This window comes from Diceros bicornis, chromosome 10 (genome assembly GCF_020826845.1).
Source record: "Diceros bicornis minor isolate mBicDic1 chromosome 10, mDicBic1.mat.cur, whole genome shotgun sequence".
Classification (NCBI taxonomy): domain Eukaryota; kingdom Metazoa; phylum Chordata; class Mammalia; order Perissodactyla; family Rhinocerotidae; genus Diceros; species Diceros bicornis.
Genome location: NC_080749.1, coordinates 52,765,524 through 52,793,488, shown reverse-complemented (window position 1 = coordinate 52,793,488; position 27,965 = coordinate 52,765,524). Strand labels below are relative to the sequence as shown.

General features: G+C 37.9%; 2 protein-coding genes across 5 annotated transcripts in view; one reads left to right on the top strand and one right to left on the bottom strand.

Annotated features, from left to right (window-relative positions):
• Positions 1 to 9,074, bottom strand: part of DCAF17 (DDB1 and CUL4 associated factor 17) — a 35,483-nt gene extending 26,409 nt beyond the window's left edge. The window contains exons 1-3 of one of the 2 annotated variants that reach the window (XM_058549232.1): positions 8,670 to 9,074; positions 8,143 to 8,246; positions 2,011 to 2,101 (exon numbers count right to left, since the gene is read on the bottom strand). In XM_058549232.1, coding sequence (XP_058405215.1) covers positions 2,011 to 2,101; positions 8,143 to 8,246; positions 8,670 to 8,786 — 312 coding nt within the window. In that variant the 5' untranslated portion in view covers positions 8,787 to 9,074. Of the gene's footprint in view, positions 1 to 2,010; positions 2,102 to 8,142; positions 8,247 to 8,660 lie in introns of both variants that reach the window. The other variant, XM_058549231.1, reaches the window with a different exon arrangement.
• Positions 9,075 to 9,296: 222 nt separating this feature from the next.
• The window catches only part of METTL8 (methyltransferase 8, tRNA N3-cytidine), a 117,414-nt gene continuing 98,745 nt past the window's right edge, over positions 9,297 to 27,965 (top strand). The window contains exon 1 of one of the 3 annotated variants that reach the window (XM_058549234.1): positions 9,297 to 9,505. The gene's annotated coding sequence lies outside the window, so the exon portion shown is untranslated. The remainder of the gene's footprint in view (positions 9,506 to 27,965) is intronic. The other 2 variants (XM_058549233.1, XM_058549236.1) reach the window with 2 other exon arrangements.

Below are 27,965 nucleotides of genomic sequence, written 5' to 3'. Positions count from 1 at the left end.
TGGTTTTAAAGATGACGTATGTCACCAATGAATTACCCCCCAAAAAGAGAGACAACAGTTGTTCAGGCATACTTGCCACTGAGGAGCTACCGCAAGGTGGAAGTCTAAAGCAGGAGGAGAAAGAGAAGCAAAGGGTTCTATGTTGATTTGTGGAATAAAAAGGAAGTTCTAAGAGGAAGTTAAGAACAGGAAAGTTGACATTAATCTATTATTTGTTTAGGTTGTTAGTGAACAGATGAGACTGAAGGCATAGTTATTTTATATATGCTCCTAAAGATTTGTCTTTCCTTTCAAATGTTATGGAAAGAAACAAGGTTTTTTTGTTTTTTGATTTTTTTGTTTTGTTATTTTGCATTTTTTGGTTCTGTATGTATATTTTTTTAAGTTTATTAACTACCAAAAGTCTAACACTAAATTCACAGGCAATGATGTAAATTTTTTATTCAATGGTGTCTTATACAAGTATCATCTCACGGAGATTTTTAAGTTTTTAAAAATGTACTATTTATACTTGCCTATTAAAAAAAAAAGAATTTGAAAAAAAGAATATATAATAGGTTTGAGCTATTTTCCTAAACCAAAAGTTGTATTCCACACATTGTCTCAGAAAAAAAGGGTGCTAATTTAAATGCAGTTTCATATCAATATGTTAACAACAATACAATATGCTTCTTAGTTTTTCTTAATGGAAAATCTCGCTTTACTTCAAATGTGAACAAAATGTTTAAAGAGAAATGAGAATAGGAATTAAGGTTACTAGAAACTTTATTTTTGCAAGATTGCTCTAAATTTTTGGTGTTTTGTACTGGTGTCTTCAAAACCTTTCTCAGTTAAGAAACCTGTCGTGCTCCTCCCTTCCACCACTGAAAATGGACTAAAAAGTTTTAGATGTTGGGGGCACAATAGTTATTTTTAGCTTTCAATAGGAGTTGGGAAAGAAACCATAGATTAACAACTTTCTGAATTTTAAAAGGGAGCCTCCTATGAACAGAGAATAAGGAAAAACAAAGCAGCAGCTCCAGAAAACTACAATTTTATGTAAAAACAATAGTTAAAAAAATTTTTTTTAATAGTTTTTAATAGAGGCTCAAAGTCCAGCTTCTTATCCTTTAAACATGATTTTTGGTCATATATTGTGAGTTCTATTTTTCATAAAGAACAACCAGCCAGATTCGAAGACCTGATTAATTTGCTGCAGTATTTCCTAAGTGCATTTCTTAGAACACTAATTCCTTGGAAAACTAGTATTTAGCAATATACCTCAAAAAAGGAAGTTCTATGATCAAGAGTTGGGGAAAATGGTTTGACAATCACCACGCATATCAATATCATTAAAAGTATTATTAGTATTAAAGGCTCTGGGAAGTAATTCTATAAATAAATTTGTTTAACCTTTTAAACTCAGAATACTCCAAACTAATTTGTCTATAACCCAATTCCTCCCAACTCCTTTAGCAACTATAGATGTTAACACCTTTTGAAAACAATGTTCTGAAAAATACATATGGGGGCAACGCTGGTCTGATGGAACAAGCTTATCCTATTATTTTATTTTTTATTTTTATCTTATTATTTTTCTAACAAGAATCGGGAGGAAATTCCTAAGAATCCACTTTTAAAGAGTCATGTAACATAACTGTTGCTCTAAATAAATATTGTGTTTCAGTATATTAAGTAGAATGATCTCTTAAACACCAAGAATAACTATAAACTAGTTCATATAGCTTATAGAACTTTTAGTCAGTTCATAACTTTTTCTAGTTTTCCAGCTTTATAAATGGTATCAAATTTTTTAAACACATTCATAATATTAATATATAATTTTTTAAAATAGAAATTATTTCTTGAGGAAAAATGATAATCAAAAGATCTACTCTCTTCTTGATTCCTTTCAAGATTCAGGAATCACTATGACATATAAGTTTTATTCCTTTATACAATATATTAACAACAATCAGTTCTTCTAGGCTAAAAATGCTTTAGAAACAAATGCTGAAAAACAAATCTTACCACTTGGCATTCCCATAATAAAGCATCCTCTATTTTTTCTGATTTGGAACATTTTGGCATTTCATAAAGTTTTCTTGGCTCTGACGCAACACTGGGGGAAAAAAAAATTCTTCTTGATAACTGAGAGAGATTTTTTTCTATTCAGAGATTTGGAATACCAAAACACAACTTGCTACTTTGCTTTCCTTTTCTTAATTAACTGTTAACATTTTTTTCTGATCACAAAATTCGTAATATACATTCATAGAAAAAAATGTGAAAAATATAATAAATTAAAATAGATTATAATGCTGTAAAACTACCAAAAATAACCATTATTAACATTTTGGTTCATTCCCCTCTAGTTTTTCTTTAGTGTATACCTATATACACTGGCAGATTATTTTCCAAAACTGGATCATATTGAATTCTTTCTTTACTCTTGAACATTTACTATGAATATCTCCGCTGAACTCCTTGGCATTCATAAGCTGTCATTTCAATATTTTAAAATGAAAAGTAGTTAAAAAGAGTCCCATTATTTTAGAACGAAAATTATGGACAAAAAAAAGGAAATACCTTTTAAGGGTTTTTACTCCCAAATTGCCTTTCAGAAAGGTTGAACAAGTTTATACTTTTGCCAATATTGAACACTTTTTTTTTTTTTTTTTTTTTTGGTGAGGAAGATTAGCTCTGAGCTAACATCTGTTGCCAAGCCTCCTCTTTTTGCTGAGGAAGACTGGCCCTGGGATAACATCCGTGCCCACCTTCCTCTACCTTATATGGGACGCCACCACAGTATGGCCTACTAAGCGGTGCATCAGTCCGCGCCTGGGACCCGAACCGGTGAACCCTGGGCCGCCAAAGCACAGCATGCGAACTTAACTGCTACGCCACTGAGTTGGCCCCTGGACACCATGTTTTCGATGTTAAAAACAGTCTCTGACCTTTAATTTATACTTCTCTGATTACTACTGAGATGTGATCACAGACGTTTTCATTTTTTTTAACTGATGAACTTTAAAATTAAACTACTATTTAGAAACAATTTTCAGGGTGACAATTTTATTCACCTTTGACATTCTCTCACTGATTCAATGGTTTAAACTAAACAGAAATCACAAGAACAAAAGCAACCTCATGTGTGATCCTAATCTATGGGTAAAAGAACCCTGAATGGCATATTACAGAACCCCAATACTTCTTACCATCAGACCACCAATCAATGTCACTTACTCTAATTAATTCTTTTTTTAAATTAAAGCAGATACCTCAAAATTGGGCAAGTTATGAAATGGGCATTAATTGATACCCAAATAAGTAATTGATACCCAAATTGAATAAAAGAATTATTGCTAATTTTTCTAGGTGTGATAATGACATTATGATCACATAAGAAATTGTCCAGATTTCTACTTCCAGCAGGATAGCATGAGGAGCTCTGTGGTCATGCTCCCCAGGAAAACTGGTGAAAACTATAAACAGACAACTATTTCAAGTCTCTGAAAATGGTCCTGGGGCATACAGCAAATGAAGAAACATTTATTCAAGAAAATCTACTAGAGCTCAGCAAGAATAGTGCGTCTGTGATGTCTGAACTAGAATGTGCTACCTCCCCACCATTCTCAGCTCAGCGAGATGAAAACTCCACTCCAGACTGGCACAGCCAAGAACACAGGGCTTTCTCTACCCCCGGCTCTACCTTCTCAGGAGGGGCAGGATGACAGCATTTCTTATCCAGCCCCCAACTGCTTGTTGCTGGGACTGAGTCCTGGGTGAGTGCAGTCAAGAGGTGAGGTTTCCTTCTTCCACCTAGTCCTTACTCACAGGAGAGAGGCTCTCCCTTGGGCATGACATGCCTAAGAATACTGGAGCCCTGACTGCCCCTATCCCATCTCATAAAGCAATGGTTCCACACTGAGAAAGGCAAGAAGATCTGAGGCTAATGCTTGCCCCAACCTCAAGCGCTCAGCTTTTAGAGTAGGGTAGTCACTCAGACAGAAGCGTACCATTGACCCCCACCACTACCAGCTCTAGAGTCTTGGCCTGAAGCTTTTGCCTGTGAGAAGATGGCCTCTAGTCTCTTCCCAGAGAAACTGACTTCATTTGAAAGAGTGTGGAAAAGTTCTAGCCTAAGTGCACTCTCAAAACCAGGGGAGGTTGTGGTGAAAGGCAAATGGAAAGAGACTGGTAGATTCACTGGCCATACAGGCTAAACCGCAGGCTGGCTAAGTTGCCATAGAGAACCAGAAAAAGACTGCTGAGAGCCCTCCTGGGGTCAGAATAAATCTCAAACACTACCTAAAAAACTATCCTTTCTAACTGCTCGTTTCTGGTCCAACATGTGTAAAGATTTTGGAAGTCATCACTCCCGTCCTCACAACAAGAAAAAAGCTGAACAAAGTGAAAACCAACAACTCTTAGTAGATCCATCAGAGAACTGAGGTCACAGGGCAAACTGCTGCCCCAAAAACTGGCAAGAGAGTGGTTACCAAGACCCACAGCTTACTAGGAGCAAAAGCCCAGGAGTAAGCCCCTGGAGTCAGTACTAGGGAGACAAAAACAAGGACACTAGAGGAAATTTTAGTCTCTGACACCTACAGTTAGAGCAGACAACAAACACAGCCTAATTTCTAGCCAGTTAAACATAAAACTTCACTCTAAAGACCTAATTACTGCAATTCCTTTTACCTGATACATCAAATAGAACGTTCAACAAAAAAATTACAAGTCATGGTAAAATGCAAAACACAAAGGTTGAAGAGACAAAACAAGCATCAGAACCAAATTCAGATATGTTGGAGATTTTGAAATTATCAGATTCGGAACTTAAAGTAACTATGATTAATATGCTAAGGGTTCTAACGGAAAAAGCGGACAATATGCCAGAATAGATGGGTAATTAAGCAGGGAGATAAAAATTAAAAATTCTAAGAAAAGAATGAAAAGGAAATGCTAGAAATCAAAAACACAATAACACAAATGAAGAATGTCTTTGATGGGCTCATCAGTAGACTAGACACACCCAAGGAAAGAATCAGTGAGCTTGAAGATATGTCAACAGAAACTTCCCAAACTAGAATGAAAAAAGCAGAACAGAATATCCAAGAACTGTGGTACAATTAGAAAAAGCATAATGTACACGTAATGGGAATACCACAGAGAACAAAACAGAAGAAATACCTGAAATAATAATGGCTGAGAATTTTCCAAAATTAAAGACAAATACCAAACCGCAAATCCAGGAAGCTTACAAAACACCAAGCAGGATAAATACCAAAAAATATACACCTAGGCATATCATATCCTAACTGTAGAAAATCAAAAATGAAGAGAACATTTTGAAGGAAGTCAAATGAAAAAAAGCACCTTACCTATGCAGCAACAAGATAAGAATTATATTGGACTTCTATTCAGAAACCATGCAAGCCAGGAGAGAGTGGAGTGAAGTATTTAAAGTGATGAAAGAAAAAAAACTCACCAGTCTAGAATTCTGTATCCCGAGAAGTTATCCTTTAAAGGTCACGGTGAAATAAGATGTTCTCAGACAAACAAAAATTGAGGGAATGTGTTGTCAGTGAACTTGCCTTACAAGAAATGTTCAAAAAATTCCTCACAGAGAAGAAAAATGACATAGGTCAGAAACTCAGATCTACATAGAAAGGAAGAGTGTTAGAGAAGGAATAAATGAAGGTAAAATAAGATCTTTTCTTTTTCTTATTCTTAATTGATTTAACAGATAAAAATTTGCTCGTAATAATAATAGCAATAAGGTATTCAGTGATTACAGCTTATGGATAAGTAAAATGAATGACAGCAACAGTATAAAAGGCAGGAGGGAGGAATTAGAAATATTCTGTTACAAGGTACCTGCACTACTGATGAAGAGGTATCATGTTATTGGAAAGTGGACTTAGATTAGTAGTAAATGTATATTGCAAGTTCTAAGGCAACCACTAAAAAATTTTTAAAAGAAATATAATTGATATGCTAAAGTGGAGAGAAAATAGAATCATATAAAATGCTCAATTAAAGTCAGAGAAGGCAGAAAAAGAATGAGAGACAAAAAAGAAACAAAGAACAGAGGCAATGAATAGAAAATAATTACAAATATGGCAGGTATTAAACCAATTATATCAATAGTCATTTTAAACATGAAAGGTTTAAATACGCCTATTAAAAGACAGAGATTGTCAGAGTGTATAAAAAAACAAGACCCCCCCCATGCTGTCTACAAGAAACCCACTTTAAATACAAAGACACAGAGAGATTAAAAGTAAACGAATAGAGAAAGATATACCAGGTAAACACTAATCAAAAGAAAGCTGGAGTAACTATACTAATTTCAGACAAAGCACTTTGACCAGGAAAATTATCAGAGATAAAAACATAATGATAAAGGGGTCACTTCTCCAAGAAGACATAAAAATTCTTAATGTGTACGCATCTAACAACACAGTGTCAAAACATGAGACAAAAACTGACAGGACACAAGGAGAAATAGACGAATCCACTATTACAGCTGGAGACTTCAACACAACCTCTATCAATAACTGACAGATTCAGCAAGCTGCAAGGCAGCAAGGACGTACTTGAACTGAACTGTACCATTAATCAGCTCCATCTAATTGACACCTATAGAATACTTCATCCAACAACAGCAGAATACCCATTCTTCTCAAGCTCACATGAAACATTCACTAAGACCGCAATCTGGGCCAGAAAACACACCTCCGTGAATTTAAAAGACTAGAGATAATAGAAAGTATGCTCTCAGACCACAATAGAATTAAACTAGAAATCAATAACTGAAAGATAGCTGGAAAATCCCAAAATATTTGGAGAGTAAACTACACACTTATATTTAACACATGGGTCAAAGAAGTCTCAAGAAAAATTTAAAAACATTTTGAACGAAATGAAAATGAATATACAATATACATATCAACATTTGTGGGATGCAGCAAAAACAATGCTTAGAGGGAAATGTATAGCATTAAATGTATATACTGTATTAGCAAAGGAGAGGTGGTTCCAGGTTGGTGACTACATGGAGATTCAGGGAGAGTGGAGTTCTCAGAGAGCAGGGAGGCTCTGCACCCTTCCCACATACCTTGCCCCATGAATCTCTTCCATTTGGCTGTTTCTGAATTATATCATTTTATAATAAACTGGGAATCTACTAAGAAGCCAGTCACAAAAGACCACATCTTATGTGATTCAATTTATATGAAATGTCCAAAATAGGTGAATCTACAGAAACAGAAAGTAGACTAGTAGTTGCTTAGGGCTGAGGGTGATGAAGGTATTGGGGTGATAGCTAAGAGGTATAGGATTTCTTTTTGAGGTAATGAATATGTTCTAAAATTAACTATAGTGATGGTTGCCTACGTGAACCACTATTGGTTCAATGAATAGGAATTTCAATGAACAAAAAATCATTGAATTCTACACTTTAAGTGGGTCAATTATATGGCATGAGAATTATGTCTTAATAAAGCTGTCAAAAAAAGAAAAAAGAAAATGCCCATATTTTTTAGAGAAGCAAACTTAAGTAGGGCATGATATTTAGAATACGCTTTAAAATACTTAGCAAAGAGGTAAAGAAAAAGGAGGCGATGAAATAGATAAAGCAAATTTAGCAAAATTTTGATCGTTTTGGAATCTAGGTAACGAGTACATGGGGGTTCCCTATACTATTGCTTACTTAAGCGTGTTTGAAAGGGGTTCCCTATACTATTGCCTACTTAAGCATGTTTGAAAATTTTCTCTTAAAGCGAACAAACAAAAAAAGGCAAGTACTTCCAAAACAGAAATTCTACTCTAAACCAGCATCTAATAATTGGATACCTGGTTCTCTTGCCTCTGGTATCTTTTAAGCAGAATAAAATACTGCACAGTTTTCTGAGCAATCTATCATTTTGTCTGCACTATAAAGTAATTTCACTTTAAATTGGTATTTACAAAGATGAAATCTGCAACTTTAGATTTAACAAGATTTTTAAATTACACGCATTTTACCACATACTATTATTTTGGACCCATTTTTCCATTCTCTTATTTCACTAAGCACTAACGTAGGCATGTGGTTTCACAAAAATTAGAGTTAAGATCAACAGTGAATTACAGCAAAAATTTTCACCAAAAAGATACCTGCTGACACAGCACCGATAATTGTCAAAATATATTCTTCCTCTCTCATAGGCTATGGGTGACTTGGAATGAGTTGTCCAAACATTCTTAAATTTAGTACTTTCCTGAAAGACACAAGGAGTTTCAGTTTAAGAAATAACTCATAAGCCTCTACTGTGCACCAATTTTAAGTACGATAGTTAAATTTACAGTTTTCAAAGTAATTTCATGCACGTTATTTAAAAACATTACGTTCAATTCTTCCTCATTCTGCCCTCAGGTTTTGGTTTAAGTGGGGTGACCAATTTTTAGAAAGACTATTTGCAACAAGACATAAGAAGCTTAAAACGAAAAGCATCTGGCGGTCCTATTAACAGCCATTTACTAATCCCCAAGGTTCAGGGCATAGATCCCCCTACCCAACACACGTGATCTTTTTAAAAGAGGGCTTTGTCAGGTAAAAACCGCACCCCAGCAGGAGGCTTGACCGCCAGGCGCCCCACTGCCCTTGGTCCCCCTCCCGGCCGGCTGGCGGTCACCTGGCACACCAGCACCCGCAGGATGCCCAGGTTCGTCCTCTGCACCACGCCTGCGTCACGCGAGAAGAAGCCCAGCGCCCGGCGACTCAGCCGGCGGCACACGTTGGGCTTCCGGGTTGGGCCCATGGAGACGAGGGCCGGGCGCCGGGTTGCCTGGGCCGAAGAGGGGCGCGCCCCTCGCTCCCGGGCGAAGCAGCGGCCGTTACTTCGAAACCTCGAGGCCCCGACTCCCTACAGGGACCAGGAAAAGGTGACAGGGGGAGCCGGGCAGGGGGCGCACAGCAGCCGAGCGAGGGAAGGCAGAGCCGGCGCTGCCTGAGCGCGGTGTAGACATAAGGAAAACACACCACCCTACCGGCCCGCCCCTCAAACGCTCTCCGTCTCTGGACCCGGCTGCGGACGGTGCGACGCTCCCGTACCGCGCGGCCGGCCGGAGCCGCTCTACCACCGGGAAATGTAGTTCCCACTGCCCTCTGAGCGAGCTCGGCTTGTCCCCAGAACTACGATTCCCATCAGGCGGCGGGGAGCGAGCACTGACCCCGGCCCCGCCTCCGCCTCCGCCTCCAACCCGCCCCGCCTCTTCTGGCCGGGCGGAGGCTGCGCTCTAGGGCTGGCGCGCCTTTCCGGGTCTGCACGCGGCGCACAGGGGAGAACCCTGGGGCGCTGTGCTGCCGCCTCATGGTCTCTGCTCTCTGTGAGCGCCCTGCCCTCAGGGGTCCCTCCCTTGTCGCCCCGCTACCCGTACGCCTCTCAGCCCCCGATTTTCGCTCTGGGAGTACCTGGCTGGGCGCCGAGAGGGGCGCTGTGTCGAGTGCGACCCCCTAAAGCAACGTCCTGTGCTAAAGGTACGCCCCGCGTCTTTCCCTTCAGTAGCACGTTGGACATCGTGGATGAGGTTGACAGTTAAACATTTTGGGTCTGTAAACACTATGCTTCTTTTGTATTATGAGTTACTAGTGGAAGATGCTGGCATTCCCACCAAACTAGGGTTGAATTACTCTTTCCCAGAGGCCCGCCCTTGGGCGGCCTGCGAGGACTAGTTTTGCAACAATTGCTGCATTTTCCTTCCTCTCCCCTCCTTTTTTTCCTTCTCCTTATTGGGAATAAAATATGAAATGTTTACGTTCTTACTGGACTGCCTAAGATATTCCACGTTGATTCCTCTAAGTAAAAGATAACTTTGTCAACTAAACCTGCCTGTAGGGTCCAAGTTCCCACTACACTACATTTTCAGTAATCATGCACCAGATATGTCCCATTGCTTTGCTTGTAAGTCCCTTGAGGGTGCATCTCCCACGTGGGCTTTGCATGCTATTGCTTGTTCAGTATGGGCTCAAAGGAGTGATCACATCTGACTGACAAACGTACAATCCTGGGTGAATGCGTTGGGTCACAATTGAAGTGTTTAGAAAAAATATGCCATATCTTTTTTTAACCCTGCTGAATTTCCTGCAGGGCCTGGGCTTTTGCTGATTTTTCGTGACTTATTTACAGCATACTGTGGAGTGCTTTGTATATTTTTAGAGAGCGCTATAATAGTTAATTTGGTAATTCATGAATGCAGCTGTCACTGAGAAAACTGGGGCCCAGAAAAGATAACTGGATTTTCTTTGGCTGAAATGAAATTCAAATCATTGCTGAACTGAATTAATCATCTCTCTTTTCCCCTTCTCCTTGACACCCACTTGTTTGTCTTCCTGTGTTCTTTATCTCACCACCAAGTCACCCAAGGGACAGTCATCCTAAGTGCCCTCCTTTCCCTTGCCCACAACCAAGTCCTTTTGATTCTAACTCTTATCCATCTCGTCTTCATATCCCCTGAGTAATTTAGGGCCTCACTGTTTATTTTATCACATTATTATATTAAGTAGCCTCCTTTCTGCCTTAAATACTTTCAAGTCCAACCTTCCATACAGCTGCCAGAGTGATTTTTCTACAGCACAAATCTGTCATTTATTAAAATCTTTCAGTGGCTCCCAGTCAGCCAGAGCAGAAGTTCTCAAACCAGAGTAGATACCCAGGATTCTCTATTGTTAACTTAAAATATTTTCAGTATGTTAAATACATGCAAATATAAAATTATATATAAACTCCCTATGTTGTATCTTTTATACAGCTATAACTCCCGAACAGTTATAAGTTAAATTAAGCAAAACTATAAAACAAATAAATTCATATGAATACTTATTCATTGTTACCAGTGAGACTGTTTTTACTGGACCTAACACACTCTAAAAGCAAATGTTCACTGTCCCCCATGGGATAACTTCCTTACAGAAAGACCTGTCCATGTTATCCTTGTGTTGAGAGATTACTCAATGCCCTCACCTCTCTTCTTATTTAAACCACTGCAAAACCTTCATTTGACCTTCACTTGACAAACAACATCATTTACTACGTAAAGTAGTCCCCGTTTCTCATTAACCTGTGCCGATAACAAATGGTACTACTTGTTTGCCAGCGCGCTCCTAAACACAACGTGTGAACTGAAATCTTGTGACACTAATCAATTAAAAGGTGGCCATCCAGATGATCCAGAGTGTCCTTTTGTTAAATTTTTTTTTTGTTTAGATGTTTATCAAATTGAAAATAAAATGTTTCTCTGAGAAATAGTGTACTACATGTACGAATCCCTAGGGGTCTGTAGAGGTGCTTTATAGGACAAAATCTGAATTCCTTAGTGTAGTATACAGGGCGTCTATTATCTGCATCTTGTCCACATTTTCAGCTTCATCCCTTTGTCCATCTTTCACATTTGCTCTTGTGGTTCTGACATGTTGCTCACTTGTTCAAACCAATGTGCCTTTACTTTTAAATTTTTTTCTTTGTTTGGAGCTCCCTTCCTCTCCTCTTACCTATTTATCTCAAGACTCATCCCAAGTATCACAGCTCCACTCAGACAGTTTTTCTGACCCTTCCACTTTAGTTATGGCCTTGCCTCTTCTGCATGTTACTCTGCATGTGTTGCTTGTGGCACTGTATTAGAATTGTCATTTGTCTTCCCAACATATTGTTTTTAGAGTTGTCCATTCATTCTTTCAACACACGTGTGCATTAGCCACATTTTAGGCAGTGTACTAAGGATGCATATGTATGTTGAATGAATGAACAATGTATACAGTCTATTATCAGCAACTAAGTACTTTTAACATAGACTCAGATTTATTCTCCCTTTATTCTTTACATCAGTAGGAAACCACAATATTAATAAGAAGAAATAACTTTTCAAAAACTTAAATCCCCAGCAGTTCAACCTATAAAGTAGATATTTTCCATTTGTTGAAGGTAAAATGGCATGAACAGATATCCCTAGCTTAGGATTTGGAAATGACTTCTCTTAATTTGGGGCATAGAACAAACATTGGTTCTTTTTTTATTGTTATTCAGTCTGTGACTATGTGATGTTTACAGAATACTTAACCATCTTTGCCATGATATCTCAAAGACAAGAAAGAGGAAATATAAATTCAGAAGTTAACAAAATGCTTTTTGTTCACATAGTTTGTTTAAAGAAGCATAATATAACTGAATAAATACATAAAACACTCAGGTTATTAAACTTGAACATTTGTTCAGAGACAAAGAAATTTGAACCAAGGCCACAAGAAGTCATTCATTCAATGTGTAATTATTTTCATGTACAATGTGCTGACAACTATTTTGGCATAGGGTATAACAGTGAACAGAATAGGCAAGGTCCCTACATGTAAGGGGAGACAGACAATAAATAAATAGATTATAAAAATAAGATTTTACGTAGTGATAAGTGCTGTGAAGAAGATAAAACAGAGTGATGTGCTTGGTAGAGAGTGGTGGGAGCCCTGCTTTAGCCAGAGTGGTCGGGGAAGACCTCTCTAACGAGTGGACTTTTGAGCTGAGTCCTGAATGATGAAGATGAGTCAGTCTGCAAAGAACTAAGGTTAAAGTAGTCCAGGCAGAAAGATGCTTGAATGCAGGGTTTCCAAGGAAGTAACAACCGTGGCTTATTCTAAAACTATCAGAAGGCTAGGATGGCTTTTTAGTGTGCATGAGGGAGATGAACTTGGAGAGGTAGGCTGGAACCAAGCTAAGTTGAGTGTAAGGAATTTTGGATTTTATTCTGTTATGATGGGAAGCTATAGGAGGCTTTGAAGAAGGAGAGTAACGTGATCTAATTTGTGTTATAATAAGATCTTTATGGCTATAGTGTGGAGAATGTACCATAGGGGGGCAAGAATGGAAGCAAGAAGACAGGTGGCTGTTCCATTAACTGGCTGGTGCAGGGAAGAGATGATAGTGTTTGGACTGGAGTGGTAGCAGGAGAGATGGAAAGAAGTGAACAGATTCAGAACATGTGTTGGAAGTAGAGTTGACAGGACTTCTAATGGTAGTGGATATTAATGATGAAGAAAAGAGTCAAGTGAAATCATGATAAAGTAGAATGACAAATAAACATCCCAACTCCCCAGAACAAATGGAAAACGGGAAACTACTCATGATGTGATTTCAATGAAATGATGCCTAGATTTTATTAAATGTACACATTAGCATTTTAGACATTAATGCTAAAGAATGTTAGGATCTGTCCTGTGGCTGGGGCATGTGGGAAGAGGAGAATAAAGTCAGGTCTCAGAAGTAGGCAGGGATCAGAGCATGTGGGACCATGGTAACGTGATGGAAAAATCACTAGTGATACAACATTCCCTTTAAGAGATAGGAACAAGAGTGAAATAGACTGGTTAGCAGGTAATTATAGTAGTCCAGGTGAGAGTCACTTTTGGAAATTTATTTTGAAATTATTGAGGCTTTTGACCATAAGTTTTGTTCTTATGTTTCCCTTTCTCTGTAGATTTTAATGATATTTGTCTGAACATGTAGTACATTCATGCATATACAAAAATCCAGAAAGATTTAGGTTTAAAGGATTGATAGTAAAGTTTGCAAACTATTCCTCTTATTTAAAAAAACATTTTCTGTATTAGATAACATAGCATAATGTATAGATAATAATTATAAAATGAATACCCATATATCTATCATCAACTTTAAAAAAAGCAAAACATTACTAAAACTTTGACGTCTCCATGTGCCCCTCCTAGTTCCTGGATCCCTCTTTCCTCTTTATTACAAATAAAATATTGTTAAGTTTTGAATGTTTTTGAACATCATATAAATTGAGTCATACTGTATATATGTACTTTTCTACAATTTGCCTATTTTTTCTTCAACAGTACACTTGACAAAGTACCTGTAGTTCATTTCATTTATTTTTACTACTATAGAGTATTTCATTATATGAATTTACTACAGTTTATTTATCCATTTTCCACTGGCTGGGCTTCTGTTTCATTCAGGTTTTTTATTCCTAGAGAAGTGCTGCTATAGACATTCTTAAAACCTATCTCCTGGTATACGTTAAAGAGTGTATTCGTTTTCTATTGCTGTGTGACAAATTACCACAAACTTAGCAGCTTAGACCAACACCCATTTATTATCCAATTTCTTTATCTACATGAATAACCACTTGTCCCAGAACCATTTATTGAAGGGTCCCTCGTTTCCCCACAGATCTGCATGCTAACTCTCTTGTATATCAAGTTTACATTCATAGTCACATCTGTTTCTAGGGTCTGTGTTTTTCTGTTCCATTATTCTGTTTTTCTATCCTTGGGCTAATGCCTGACCACTTTTATAGTAAGGCTTGAGAGCTCGTAGGGCAAGTCCTCTACCTTATTCCTTTTCTTCAGGAGTATTTTATTTCTTTTTTGCCATTTGCACTTTCATATACCTTTTTAAATCAGTTTAAGTTCCACAAAAAACCTTATTGGAATTTTGATCGGTATAGCATTAAATCTATATATCAATTTGAAGAGAATTGACATCTTTACCATACCAAATTATCCTATGAAGACAATATGTCTCTCCATTTATTTAGATCTTCAGTGTCTTTCAATAAAGTTTTATAATTTTTTCCTTAAGTGATTTGCATATTTTGCAAATTCCTAAGTACACTGTTTTTTTTGGTCATTGTTGTAAATGATATATTTTCAAATTAGATTTTCTAAATATATTTTTGCTAGTATGTAAAAATGCAATTGTCTTTTTGTATATTGATCTTTCATTTAGCAACCTTGCCAAACTTTATCTTCAATAGTAATAATTGTCATTCGTAGGGTTTGGGGGATTTTTCTATATAGATGATCATGTCCTCAGGAAACTGACAGTTTGTTACTTTCTTCTCAACTCTTTTACCTTTTATTTCTCCTTCTTTTCTTACTGTGCTGGTCAGGACCTCCAGTGCAGTGTTGAATAGAACCAGTCATAGTGGACGTCCTTGTCTTAGTCATGTTTATAAATAGAATAATTCTAATATTTCACCATTGAGAATGACTTTGTAAGTTTTTGGTATCTACCCTTTATCAGGTTAATGAAATTCTCTTCCATTTTATATTTGCTAAAACTCTTGTTTATTTGATTTTTAATCATGAATGGGTGTTGAATTTAATCAACTACTTTCTCTGTATCTGCTGAGGTGATCATATAATTTTTTTCCTTTAATCTGATAATGTGATGAATTACATAAATATATTTTCTAATGTTAAACCAAACGAGTTTATTTGGATAAATTTTTGTGATGTGTTTGTTTTCCATACATTATGGGATTTGGGCAGCTGCTGACTTCAGTTCTCAGCTTTCTGGACCTTTGCTAGCTTTTGGTCTCAGAGGATTTCCATTCCTTTCTTGCTGGCTCAGTGATGTATTTAACAAGATATGTTTTTAAGTGTACTTATCCAGCTTTTGAGGAGTATTTTATAGCAGAATGGTTTTTGAGGTGTCAGATTCACCAAATTACCAGAACTAAACTTCCACTTTCTCATATTTTTAGTGTAAAAGTTTCCGTTAATGTAGGGTATGATTACTTACCACCACTTCTGTCTTTATTCTTATCTCTGTGCACAACCATCCCTCTCCCTGCAGAAAACAAGGAAGCAACATTGTGTAGTAGAAACAGCATCACGCCAGGAGTCAAAAGGCACAGTTGTAGTGCCAGCACCACCCCTTAGTGAGATGTTGACCAAGCTGCTTATGCTCTCTGAATTTCGTTTAGTCATCTGCTAAGTGGAAACACTCAGGATTGAAGTGAGACTCACATAAGTTTATAAATGTTAACATGTTGTCGTAAGGGGAAAAGATGAGAAGCGATGATGTCAAGTACATTCTCTGTTAGGAAAACGTAACAGAAACAGGGAGTTTGGGGAGGGAAGAAGGTCGGTTAGGTAGCACAGGGGATTTTGTTAGGGTGGCAAAACTATTTCATATGATACTGGAATGGTAAATACATGACACTATGCATTTGTTAAAACTCGTAGAGCTTTACAACACAAAGAGTAAACCTTAATGTATGCAAAATTTTAAAAATAATTTAGAGGGAGTGGGGATTCCAAAATGGAATGCAGACTATGACAAAAGAATCTAACTGTATTACTAGTGTATGCAATAACTTCGTTGAAAGGGGCTGGGGAAAAGGTGCTGACTGAAGTAATGTTGAAAATGAGACTATAATTCTAAAGGCAATAGGAACTGTGCATAAGCACTGTACTCCAGTTGATAAAGTTTCTCACAGAGGTATGGGTTAACAATTCTGAAACCACTATACATGTGTACTGGAACTGAACAATTAGTAACTGGATGGTGGATGATAGGAACCAAGTTTCTTACTGTTGGAGTGGGAGGTTATAGACAAGCAAAAGGGGAAGTCTAGAATGATCCATGTGGTAATGGATTAGAGTTGGAGACATTAGTGTAAACTCTAATTTAGCTTACTGTAGATACAGATGTATACATGTAGATATAGTATTACATATAGATACATATAGATACGGATGTATACATCTTTATGGATAAAGATATGTGTATATACATGGTTTTAATATACACATATTTGTTTCCTTGCTCTGTCAGTCGACAGGGGCTAGAAGGAAGGACAGTCTAGTAGCAAGGAGCACACTCAGTGCCCAGACCATTCTCCAATAAAAGGAACAAACACTCTTTGGAGAAATGACTGATTCTAGGACTGGGTCAAGGAATATACAAGAAGAGCCTGCGACATCTTGTAGTGCCAGAAAGTAAGGAAGTACTCAAAAAAGTGATGGGAGTATGTCAAAAGGATATAGGAGCCAAATGAAAGTGCTCCTAATGTCCAAAGACGGAACAGTTTGAGCAACAAAATAAATAAAGTGGTATTGAGTTATAATCCAAAGTTTAAAATAAATATCTTGTAAGTCCATACTGATATAAACAAACGATTGAATAAATAAATAAATGGAGGGAGGGGAGAGAGAAATCTCCCATACAAAAGAATTTCAAATAATTTATGTAGATACCCTGCCTTAAAGAGATGGAGCATAACTCACCACTCCTTAAGTGTGGGCTATGAATAGTGACTTCCTTCTAAAGAAGGGAGGTGTGGAAAGGGGGGGAAATAACTTTACAATGGAGAAACCTGTCAATCACTACCTCAGCCAAGTAATCAAGGTTAACATCAACAGTGATGTCATGTTCATATCATATACCCTTGATATGATGTGATAAGAATGGTACTTTACCTCTGTGGTTTTGTTCCCAGAACCCATAACCCCAGTCTAATCATGAAAAACATATCTGATACATTTTTTAAGGGACATTCTATAAGGTACCTGGTTAGTACTCTTCAAAACTGTCAAGGTCTTCAAAAACAAAGCAAGTCTGAGAAACTGTTAGAGCTAAAGAGAGGCCTAAAGAGACCTGATGATTAAATGTAGTGTGGTTGCTGGATGGAATCCTGGAAGAGAAAAAGGACATTAGGTAAAAATGAAGGAAATCTGAATAAAGTATAGACTTAAGTCATGCGTCACTTAACGACAGGGGTACGTTCTGAGAAATGCATTGTTAGGCAATTTTGTCATTGTGCCAACATATCATAGAGTATACTTACACAAACATAGATAGTATAGCCTACTACACACCTGGGCTAAATGGTACTAATCTTATGGGACCACCATCATATACACAGTTTGTTGACAAAAATGTCTTTATGGGGCACATGACTGTAATATATTAATATTGGCTTATTAATTGTAACAAAGACACCCTACTAATGTAAGATTTTAATAGTAGAGGAAACTATGTCAGATATATGGGAACTCTCTGTACTATCTGCGACTTTTCTGTAAATCTAAAATTGTTCTAAAATTTAAAAAATGCGACAGGAATATGGTAGACACCACTGGATAGAGGCAGCATAGCTTTAGTGGTTAAGAAGATGAACTCAGTTACCAGCCTGCCTGGGTTCAGATCTCAGCCTCACTACTTACTAGCTGTGCGAACCTGGTTACCCTAAGTAACTAGAATTATTAAACCTCTCTGTGCCTCAATTTACTTATCTGTTAAATCGATTCTTGGGAAGACTCGATGAGTTAACATGTATAAAGCAGTTAGAGTAATGCCTGGCACATAGCCGGCACTATATATTTGTTTGATTCTATTTATCATTACTACTTTGCTTTGCTCTTTAGTTTTGGGGATCTCTGTGGTCATAGCTGAATTTCACTAAGTCTCTCTTCTCCTTCAGCATGCTGATTTTTAGCTTAACACTCCAACAAAATGGTGTCCATAATGCTTTGTTCATAAGGGAGAAATCATTGAGATTGTCAAGATTTCAGAGAAAGCAGGACCAGAACTTGAGGATTCCCAGCCCCAGTTTTATGCTGCACGTATATATAGTGTTGACTGAGTGAATGCAGAAGCCCCGAAGCCTGACAAGATCTACGTTTTTTGGGCATAGAGATGCCACACGTAGACATTCTGAAGTTAACTTTATTTGGTTTTCAGTAGATTCCTTATTAAAATGTCCACTTCCTTTGTTAAACTGATATTCTTTTAGGACAAAGCGCTGCCTACAGTGCAAACCCCTTAGATTTAGGTTTCAACATCTAAAATTTTGGTGATATTTGAAACAAAATGGAATGTATTATAGAAATATATGCATTAGGCCTTTTACTTCTCTGCCTAAAATACATACCAACTCTTTAGAAAACTCTGTGTAGATCAGCAGCTCAGGTATAATAGTGTACTGAGTAGAACGTAGAATTCAGATTCAGGAGGCCTGCTTGGAGTGTGGGCTCCTGTAGCTGTGTGATCAAGGCGACTCGTGTAACCTGTTTGAGCCTCGTCTCCCACATCTGTAAAATGGTGATAACAAAAATGCCTGTCCTGCCTTCCTGCCTCGCTTGTAGGATTGTTGTAAGAATTAAGTATGAAAATGAATGTGAGAGCTTTTGTAAGTTGTAAAACCTATACAAATATTCTTGTTACAGTAATTCTCAGGTTTTCAACCATAATAAAACTCTAATGGAGGTTTATAGTCATATTAACTGTTGCGGTCATCTGCACAGCTTTATTTATTATGTAATAAGGTGAAATCATTTGAATTTAAAATGCTTTTGATGGTATATTTTCTCACAGGATTTCAGTTTTCATGATATTTTTCTTTGATGTAACAAAGGAAGGCATTGTTTTAATCTGGAATCATCTCTTTCATGTGGCAGTTTGCGGAAATGGTTTCCAAACTCTTCACTGAAATTAGCTATATAGAGAACACAAAAGTCTATCCCTGTGATTTGGGAAGTTGTCTCCTTCAGACAGACCCTCTTGTCCTGGCATGGGGCTGACCAGCAGAGGGTGCACAAGCTTTCCCAGGAGCTAGGCTGGGCGGACCTGACTGGTGCCATCTGTGTTTGCTGCCTGATGATTAACAAGTATTAGAAATGAAAAGGTTCTGGCACATCAGAAACAGTTACCAGATGGAAAGAGAGAGCAGCCATGATGTCAAACAGCAATGTAGCAAGTACTCACCAAAGTTGGTGAATAGGAAGTTTCTGGATAACTGGAATTTGATATTCTGGCATGGATTATTTGTCTGTGTTCCCCCCCACCACCACCACTCTTTGCCTTTTCCAATAATTTCTTTCTCTTTCGGGGTCTTTGCCCCACCTTCTCAGCGTCTGCAGTTGTCTGCCTTACCTGGTCTAACAGTTGGGGTCTTTTAAAAGTAGCCTTTCTCTGGACTTCTTTGGCCCTCTGGTATTTGGGTCCTGAATCCAGCTGGCCACAGCACCCTGTCTGGGTCCCCTTAACCAGGCTCTTACAGATTCCATGGTATCTTTCCTCCATGTAAATGGGTGAACACCAGAAAAATTTTGAAACCTTTCTAGTGTTACTGTCAGTACTGCTCATACCATCTTTTTTTCCTTTTCTTCCCAAGCATGGATCCTCTACCCATGAATATTATACAGAATTTGAATACTTAGTAATTTAAACGCAGTGGTCCAATGGTTGAAATTTGGCACTCTCACCACCAAGGCCTGGGTTCATTTCCTAGTCAGGAAACCACGCCACCATCTGTCGGTTGTCATAGTGTGGTGGCTGCATGTTGCTGTGATGCTGAAAGCTATTCCACCAGTATTTCAAATACCGGCAGGGTCACCCATGGTGGACAGATTTGAGCAGAACTTCCAGACTAGGAAGAAGGACCTGGCCACCCAGTTCCAAAAAAAAAAAATTGGCCATGAAAACCCTATGAATAGCAGCAGAGCATTGTCTGATATAGCACCGGAAAGTGAGAGGATGGCACAAAAAGACCGGATAGGGTTCCGCTCTGCTGTACACAGGGTTGCTAGGAGTTGGAATCGATTCCACGGCAATAACAGGAAAGTGATTTTTGAAATATTTTTATGTTTTCTGATTATAAAGGTAATTTGAGTTTACTCAAAAAGAAAAAGAAGGGCCAGTCTGGTGGCGTAGTGGTTAAAGTTCCTATGCTATGCTTTGGCGGCCTGGGGTTCACCGGTTTGGATCCTGGGAGCAGACCTACGCGCTGCTCATCAAGCTATACTGAGGCGGCGTCCCACATAGAGCAACTAGAAGGATGTACAGCTATGACATACAACTTCTACTGGAGCTTTGGGAAGAAAAAAGAAAAAAAAAAAGGAGGAAGATTGGCAACAGATGTTAGCTCAGGGCCAATCTTCCTAAAAAAAACAGAAAGAGAGGGGTTGGCCTGGTGGCATAGTGGTTATTAAAGTTCGTGCACTCCCCTTTGGCAGCCCAGAGTTCGCAGATTTGGATCCCAGGCGCAGACCTACACACCACTCATCAAGCCATGCTGTGGTGGCATCCCGTATACAAAATGGAGGAAGATTGGCACAGATGTTAGCTCAGGGACAATCTTCCTCAAGCGAAAAGAGGAAGATTGGCAACAGATGTTAGCTCAGGGCCAATCTTCCTCACCAAAAAAAGAAAAAAGAAAAGAGAGAGAAAAGAACGCTTTGAGATGTATTAAGAAGAAAATATAAGGATCTCCTTGAGCTTTTCAATGAAAGAAAACTACTGTAAGTTCTTTCAGACTTTTTCTATGCTGTGGTATATTTGTTGGTATATATATTGATTGTTAAAAATGAGATCACACTATAGGTACTCTTTTGTACCTGACTTTTTTTCCCTACCTAATAAATCATGGACTTCTTTCCATATCAATAAATTTAGGTTTTTAGTAACATTTTAAGTAACTACATAATTTTCCTTTATGTGGATGTACGATAATTTTGTCAGTCCTCTAAAGATGAGTATTTAGATTGCAGTTTTTCCATATAATGTACAAACAATGCTGTAACAAATCCTTAATATATGCTTAGGATGGAATTTTCTATCAATTTTTTTCTTTAAAAGTTTTAATACGCCACCAGCCTGGTGACGTAGTGGTTAAGTTCACGCGCTCTCCTTTGGCAGCCTGGGGTTCACAGGTTCGGATCCCCGGCGCGGACCAGCACGCCACTTGTCAAGCCATGCTGTGGCAGCGTCCCATATAAAGTAGCGGAAGATGGGCACGGATGTTAGCCCAGGGCCAGTCTTCCTTGGCAAAAAGAGGAGGATTGGCAACGGATGTTAGCTCAGGGCTAATCTTCCTCACAAAAAAAAAAAAAAGTTTTCATACATATTGCCACAGTTCCCTCAGGAAAGGCCTCTCAGTGCAATGTCCCCTGAGAGTGTGTGAGGATGCTTGTTCCTGCACACCACTGATCATGTTTCACCTTTGCCTCACGATAGTAGGCCATTGCACTATATTTTAAAAATTGATGGACTTTCCACTCTCCATGTCACCCCAGAAAATTAATGTAAGGCAGTGGTTCTCAAGCTTTTTGGTCTCAGGACCCCTTGACACTCTGAAAAGTTATAGAGGCCCCCAAGAGCTGTTGTTTATGTGGAGCATAGTTATCAATATTTACTGTATTAGAAATTAAACCTAAGAAAAATTTAAATATTTATTGAAGTCATTTAAAAATAACAATAATAAACCCATTGCATATTAGCATGAATACCATTTTTATAAAACATATTTTCCAAAATAAGAAAATCAGAAGAGTAGCATAGTTTTACATTTTTGCAAATCTCCTTAATATCTGGCCTAAGAGAAGATGGTTGGATTCTTATATTGACTTCTGCATTAAGTCTGTTATGATATGTTGTTCTGGTTAATGTATACAAAGAAAATCTGATCTCACACAGAAATATAAGTAGTTAGAAAAGGGAAGAGTGCTTTCATAGTCTCTTCAGATGAGTGTGAATATTCTCCTTTGATACTACACCAAATCCCAGTAAGAGATAGTTTCTTAAAGGTTAATTGCAATATAATATTTGAAACCACATCAGTGAACTTTTCATACTCTGTAACCTTAAAACCCGTTGGCCTGTCTTGCACCTTGAACGAATCTTTTACCCACACATGATTTTGTGATATTTTGTGTTGGTCATCTGGAAAGTATTGGTATACTGTGTTGTGCGGGTCTTCCAAATGTTGACACATTTCATTATACGACATCAAAAATACCATACTCTCTTCAGAACAGTGTTTGTAAGTGCCAGAAAGCTGTTAAGCTCATAGTGGTGGACATAGGTTTTGCAAAATTCTAATTTTTTGCTTAAAAGCTTGAATTTTATCAATGGCAACTAATGATGTTGGTTTTCCTGACAGGCTTACTTTGTTTTTTAGAAAATGCCAAAGTAAAAATGGTGTTCCATGAAAACAATTTTTATTCCTTCATCAAGGATATGCTTAAGTGAAACTGGCTTTTTCTTTTGTTTCTGTGAATGCATGGTGAAGACGACAATGACCTCCAGTACAGTTTGGTGCCACTGCCTTGATTTAGACTAAGGTACCAGCAGTTATCCACCATTGCCTGTGCTCCATCACTACAAATGTCACTACAGTGAAAAAGGCAAATAACATGTTGATGTTAGTATGAAAATAACTCTGACCTTTTGCAGACCTCCTTAAAATGTCTTGCAGGCCCCTCAGGATCCCTGGACCACACTCTGAGAAACTCCAGTCTAAGGAAATCATAGGAACCCATTATCTTACCAGAGACTGGTTTAGAAATAGTTTATGACCCAATTCTGGCCAGTGAAATCTGAGAGCACGTCTATTGAAGAGCTTGTGAGAAAGTTTCCTCATCCCTAAAAAGAGACATAAGAAAGAGATGGTGCTTTTCTTCCCCTGGATGTTGCCATGTCAGTGTTATGCCTGGAACCGCTGCAGCCATTTTGTAACTGACAAAGGGAACCAGCCTTAGGATGAAGGTAATGCTGTGAAGAGCAAGATGGAGAAATGGCAGGAACCTGGGTCCGTGATGACATTATAGGTCCGTGGATGAAACCATACCTGGAACTTGCCCAACCTCTGGACTTCCAGTTATGAGAGATATTATTCCCTTGTTATTTAAGCTAGGTTGAATAGGGTCTTTTGCTACTTACAGTCAAATGCATCCCAGGAAACATTTATTATTAGTGTGATGAACATTTTTAAGTGTTTAGTGGCCATTTGCATTTCTTTTGTGAATGCTTGTTGATGGCATTTATCACATTTTCCTGCTGAGATCATTTCTAATTATTTTCTAAGCATTCCTTATATATTAATAACATTAACATATTGTACTAATTTTGCAGGTATCTCCACCAGTGTCTTTTATAGTGTATCTCCCCATATATTTTTTGTTTGTTTGCTTTTGGTTTTTTTTGTGAGGAAGATTAGCCCTGAGCTAACATCTGTTGCCAATCCTCCTCTTTTTGCTAAGGAAGATTGGCCCTGGGCTAACATCCGTGCCCATCTTCCTCTACTTTATATGGGACGCCTCCACAGCATGGCTTGACAAGCAGTGCATTGGTGTGTGCCCAGGATCCAAACCTGTGAACCCTGGGCCACCAGAGCAGAGTGTGCGCACTTCACCGCTACACCACCGGGCCGGCCTCTTCCCATATATTTTTATAAGCAATCTATCAGTCTTTTTCTTTCCTTTATAGCTTCAGTATCATGTTCAAGAGAGTCCTTTCTACCCCACTTAGTAAGTAGTCACCTATATTTTTTCTAGTCCTATTGAGAAGTATTTTTTTAAATTAAAAAGTTTAATTCTGGGGCCGGCCTGGTGGCGCAAGCGGTTAAGTGCGCGCGCTCCGCTGCGGCGGCCCGGGGTTCGCTGGTTCGGATCCCGGGCGCGCACCAACGCACTGCTTGGCAAGCCATGCTGTGGCGGCGTCCCATATAAAATGGAGGAAGATGGGCACAGATGTTAGCCCAGGGCCGTCTTCCTCAGCAAAAAAAAAAGAGGAGGATTGGCGGATGTTAGCACAGGGCTGATCTCCTCACAAAAAAAAAAAAAAAAAAAAAAAGTTTAATTCATCTGGGATTTATTTTGGTGTTAGATATAGAGTAGGAGTATAACTTTATTTTTTCTAAATAGGTAGCTGTTTTCTTAATACACTTTTTTGAATGAGCTGGTCTTAACCCACTGATTTGAAATACTAGCTTTATTACAGATGGAATTCTTCTATATATTTTGTCTAGTTTCTGGCCTTTTCTGTTCTGTTCCACTGCTGTGACTGCATAGCCTGGCACTATAGACATGGCCAGGATATGCTTGGTTTATAGTATATTGTAACGTCTAGAAGGGCAAGCACTCCCCCCACCCCCTGTAACCCTACCCCACCACAACCATCATCACTCATTTCTCCTCCAGTATTTTCCTGGTGCTTCCCACGTGTTTATTCTTCCAAACTTTTAAATTATTTATTCAAGTTCCCCAAAAACATTTTTGGAATTTTGATTGGAATTATTTTAATTTTATAGATGATTTTGGCAAGATATTTACATTTTTACAATTTTGAATCTTCAGCTCCAGAAATCCATGTAGTGGATTCCTGTTTGTGTAGTGTCTTCCTGTTTATTAAAATTATCTTCCATGCCCCTCTGTAGAGTTGTATAGCTTTCTTCATATCAGCCCTGTACATTTCTGGCCGACTTTATTCCTAGGTATTTCATATTATTTTTTTGTTGCAGTCATAAGAGGGATCTTATCCCCCTCTATATTTTCTATTTTTGCTATTAATATTAAAAAAAAAACTTTAAAAAATCACATTTTTTAATATGATGCTCATAGCTCGTATTTCCAGATAGTTTTGGTTTCTTAAAAAAGAATAAGCACAAAGGATACTATCATTTGTGGTAGTACATTGTGTACTGTGTGAACTTGATTTATGAGCTATGTCTAAGACTGTTTAAAGAAACAGAACATACCAGAAGCTATATCTCAATGAATATGATCCTTCCAAGCTGGTTATGTTGGAAGTCTATACATTTATGGCAAAAAGAACAACTTACTCTAAAAAAACAAAGAGTATTATCCTAAAGCAAAGAGTTTGCCACCACTGAGGATATGAAGAAGAATCAATAAGCTTGCTTTGAGGACATTATCTGAAAATGGAATTTCAAAGATATTTGTTATTGGGATAAATAGTAGTCTCTTAAAGTAACTTATTTGAAGGGTCAGCACTTACTTTGATGTACAGCTCTAGTTTTTTATTAAACAACATTGCTTTATAGACACACCTTATGTTATCAGATGGCAAAGAGATGGCTGATAGGTTTTATATGTTTTGTTGTTGTTATTTTAAAAGAATCACCATTTAATCAGATTGTTTTTATATTAAATAAGATGCAAGTTGCCCCACGCAGTATGGATTGGCAGTGTTTCAGCTGTTTGGAAAAATGGAATTTGCCCGTTTTCTAAGATCATTTAAAATAAACAAACAAATGTCTTTTCGTCCACATTATGGATTTAAAAAATGTGTGGACTAGCCTGGTATCTTAATCACCATTAAACCTGTTGCTATAGAAAAGTGGTTCTGAGCTCTTAACAACTGACTTGCAAATGATCTTAGAAATAAGACCTTTTATAGGTTGAAGATTGCTAAGGTTTCTCTACATGATGTGGTCCTTGGAGGTTGAGAATATAATTACTATTCTCAATTATTCTCAAGCAACTTGCTGAGGCATTATTATCCATGGGCTTTTTAAAAATCATTCTTAAATTTATTGATCATTAGTTTATATAATTTCTTGGAATAAGGTTTATTATGTATTGGATAAAGAATGCTTGTATTCTTTTTTTCTTTGAGTGAGGAGTCTGGCTCTAGGTCAGAATCCTATATGTGATCTTTTAGGCCTGACCATAAGCAATTAACGAGACTTTTTGTGGAGGGCCTCATTGGGAGAAGCTGCCATCCCCACACCAGAATTGGTGCACAGCCAGTGCATTGCAGTTTTCTGGAGGGATTGCAGTCAAGGGCCCCTGAGCAGCCATGCTCAATAATGAGGGCCACTGCTGAGACACTTTTTCCACTTTGGCTCAGTACCATTCCACTCCTAGCTCTTCTTCCTCCACTGCCACACCCCCTCCTGCCCATGGGTCCATAAAAAGGCAGGACTCTTTTCTTCAGGGCTCCCCCGCAGTGAAACAATGTCCCCAATCTGTGCTACATCCACTTGATGCTTACCCAGTACCATTCCACTGGGGAAAATGGAACACTGGAGAGTTGGTGCCTCTCTTTGCCTCTGGTTTGCACTATTGCCAGAAGTAAAAGGCTTGATTGTTACTTTCAGTTTGGCTTGTTGTCCTAATTGACAACCTTAACACCTGATTGCTCGATAGTGGGTGTTACTAATTATTTATTAATTGTGTGATTTTTTTTTTTTTTTTTCTTTTCAAGCTTCAAGGGGTGCCATTTAGAAATGTTTCTGGAATTCACTGAATAATAATTTGACTTTACGTTTGTGATGCACTATGAAGTTTATAATGTTCTTTGTAAGAACGTTGTCACTTAGGAATAATCTCCATTTTACAAATGAGCCTGTAGGCTCAGGCAAAGTAAGTGACTTTCCCAAAAATCATGATTATTAGATGGTTGGACCAGGACTTGAACTTGAGGCTTATTCTATGCTCTGTTCAGCACTTTCTACTTTACCACCCTGCTTAATTGGTAAATTAGTCTTTTACTTTCTTGGGAAGTTAGGACTACTTCAGAGCTGTTTAAACTAAGAAGCATAGTGGAAGGCTTGATCCTGTGGGATTCATGAAGCCCTGTGGAAATTGTAAGAGCCAGACAAATGATAACAACAGTAATATCAACTAAAGTTCCTTGAGCACTCCCCATGCACCCAGCACTATGCTGCGTATATGCTACATAGATCACCTCCTGTAACCTTCCTATATTTTGAAATAATCTGATTAGCCACATTTTATTGAGGAAATTGAGATTAACAAAGTTAAGTATCATGTCAGAGGTTATGTGGTAGTAAGAGACAGAGCCTGGATTCCACTTACTTGGAACCCTTCCCCTCTTTACCTGAAATTTCTTTCCAAGGAGAATTAAGGTGATTCTGCCCTACTCGGCAGTATTTCTGTTTAAGGAAGAGAGATAGTAGAATTCTCTTGAACAGAATCTTCTAATACTGTATTTCTCAATGTTGAAAAATATATAAACCTTCGTTTAAAGGAGAAAAATTCTCAGACCACTGGGTTGACTTTAAATATTTTTACAATATATTGTATAGTTTATAGTATATTGTTACACAAATCTAGGTATAAGCTCCTTGTGTATAGAGCTCTTATTCAATTACAAAATCAAAATATGTACAAATACAACAATGCCAATAAAGTTCAAATTAACAGCATTATAATGTGACTGCTGATGTTTTACCAAAACTAAATTGCAACTGTCATTATAAACTAGATACTGACCACCACCACACAGGTTCTTCTGACTTCAGTCCATCTGTACTGTGTGTGCTGTGTCTTCTCAATTCCCTCACCACTTTTCTCAATTGAGAATACCGCAGAATCTTTTTACAGTGTGCTGTATACTCAGATGCATCTTTTCCATGTTGTATCTGTGCTTCTT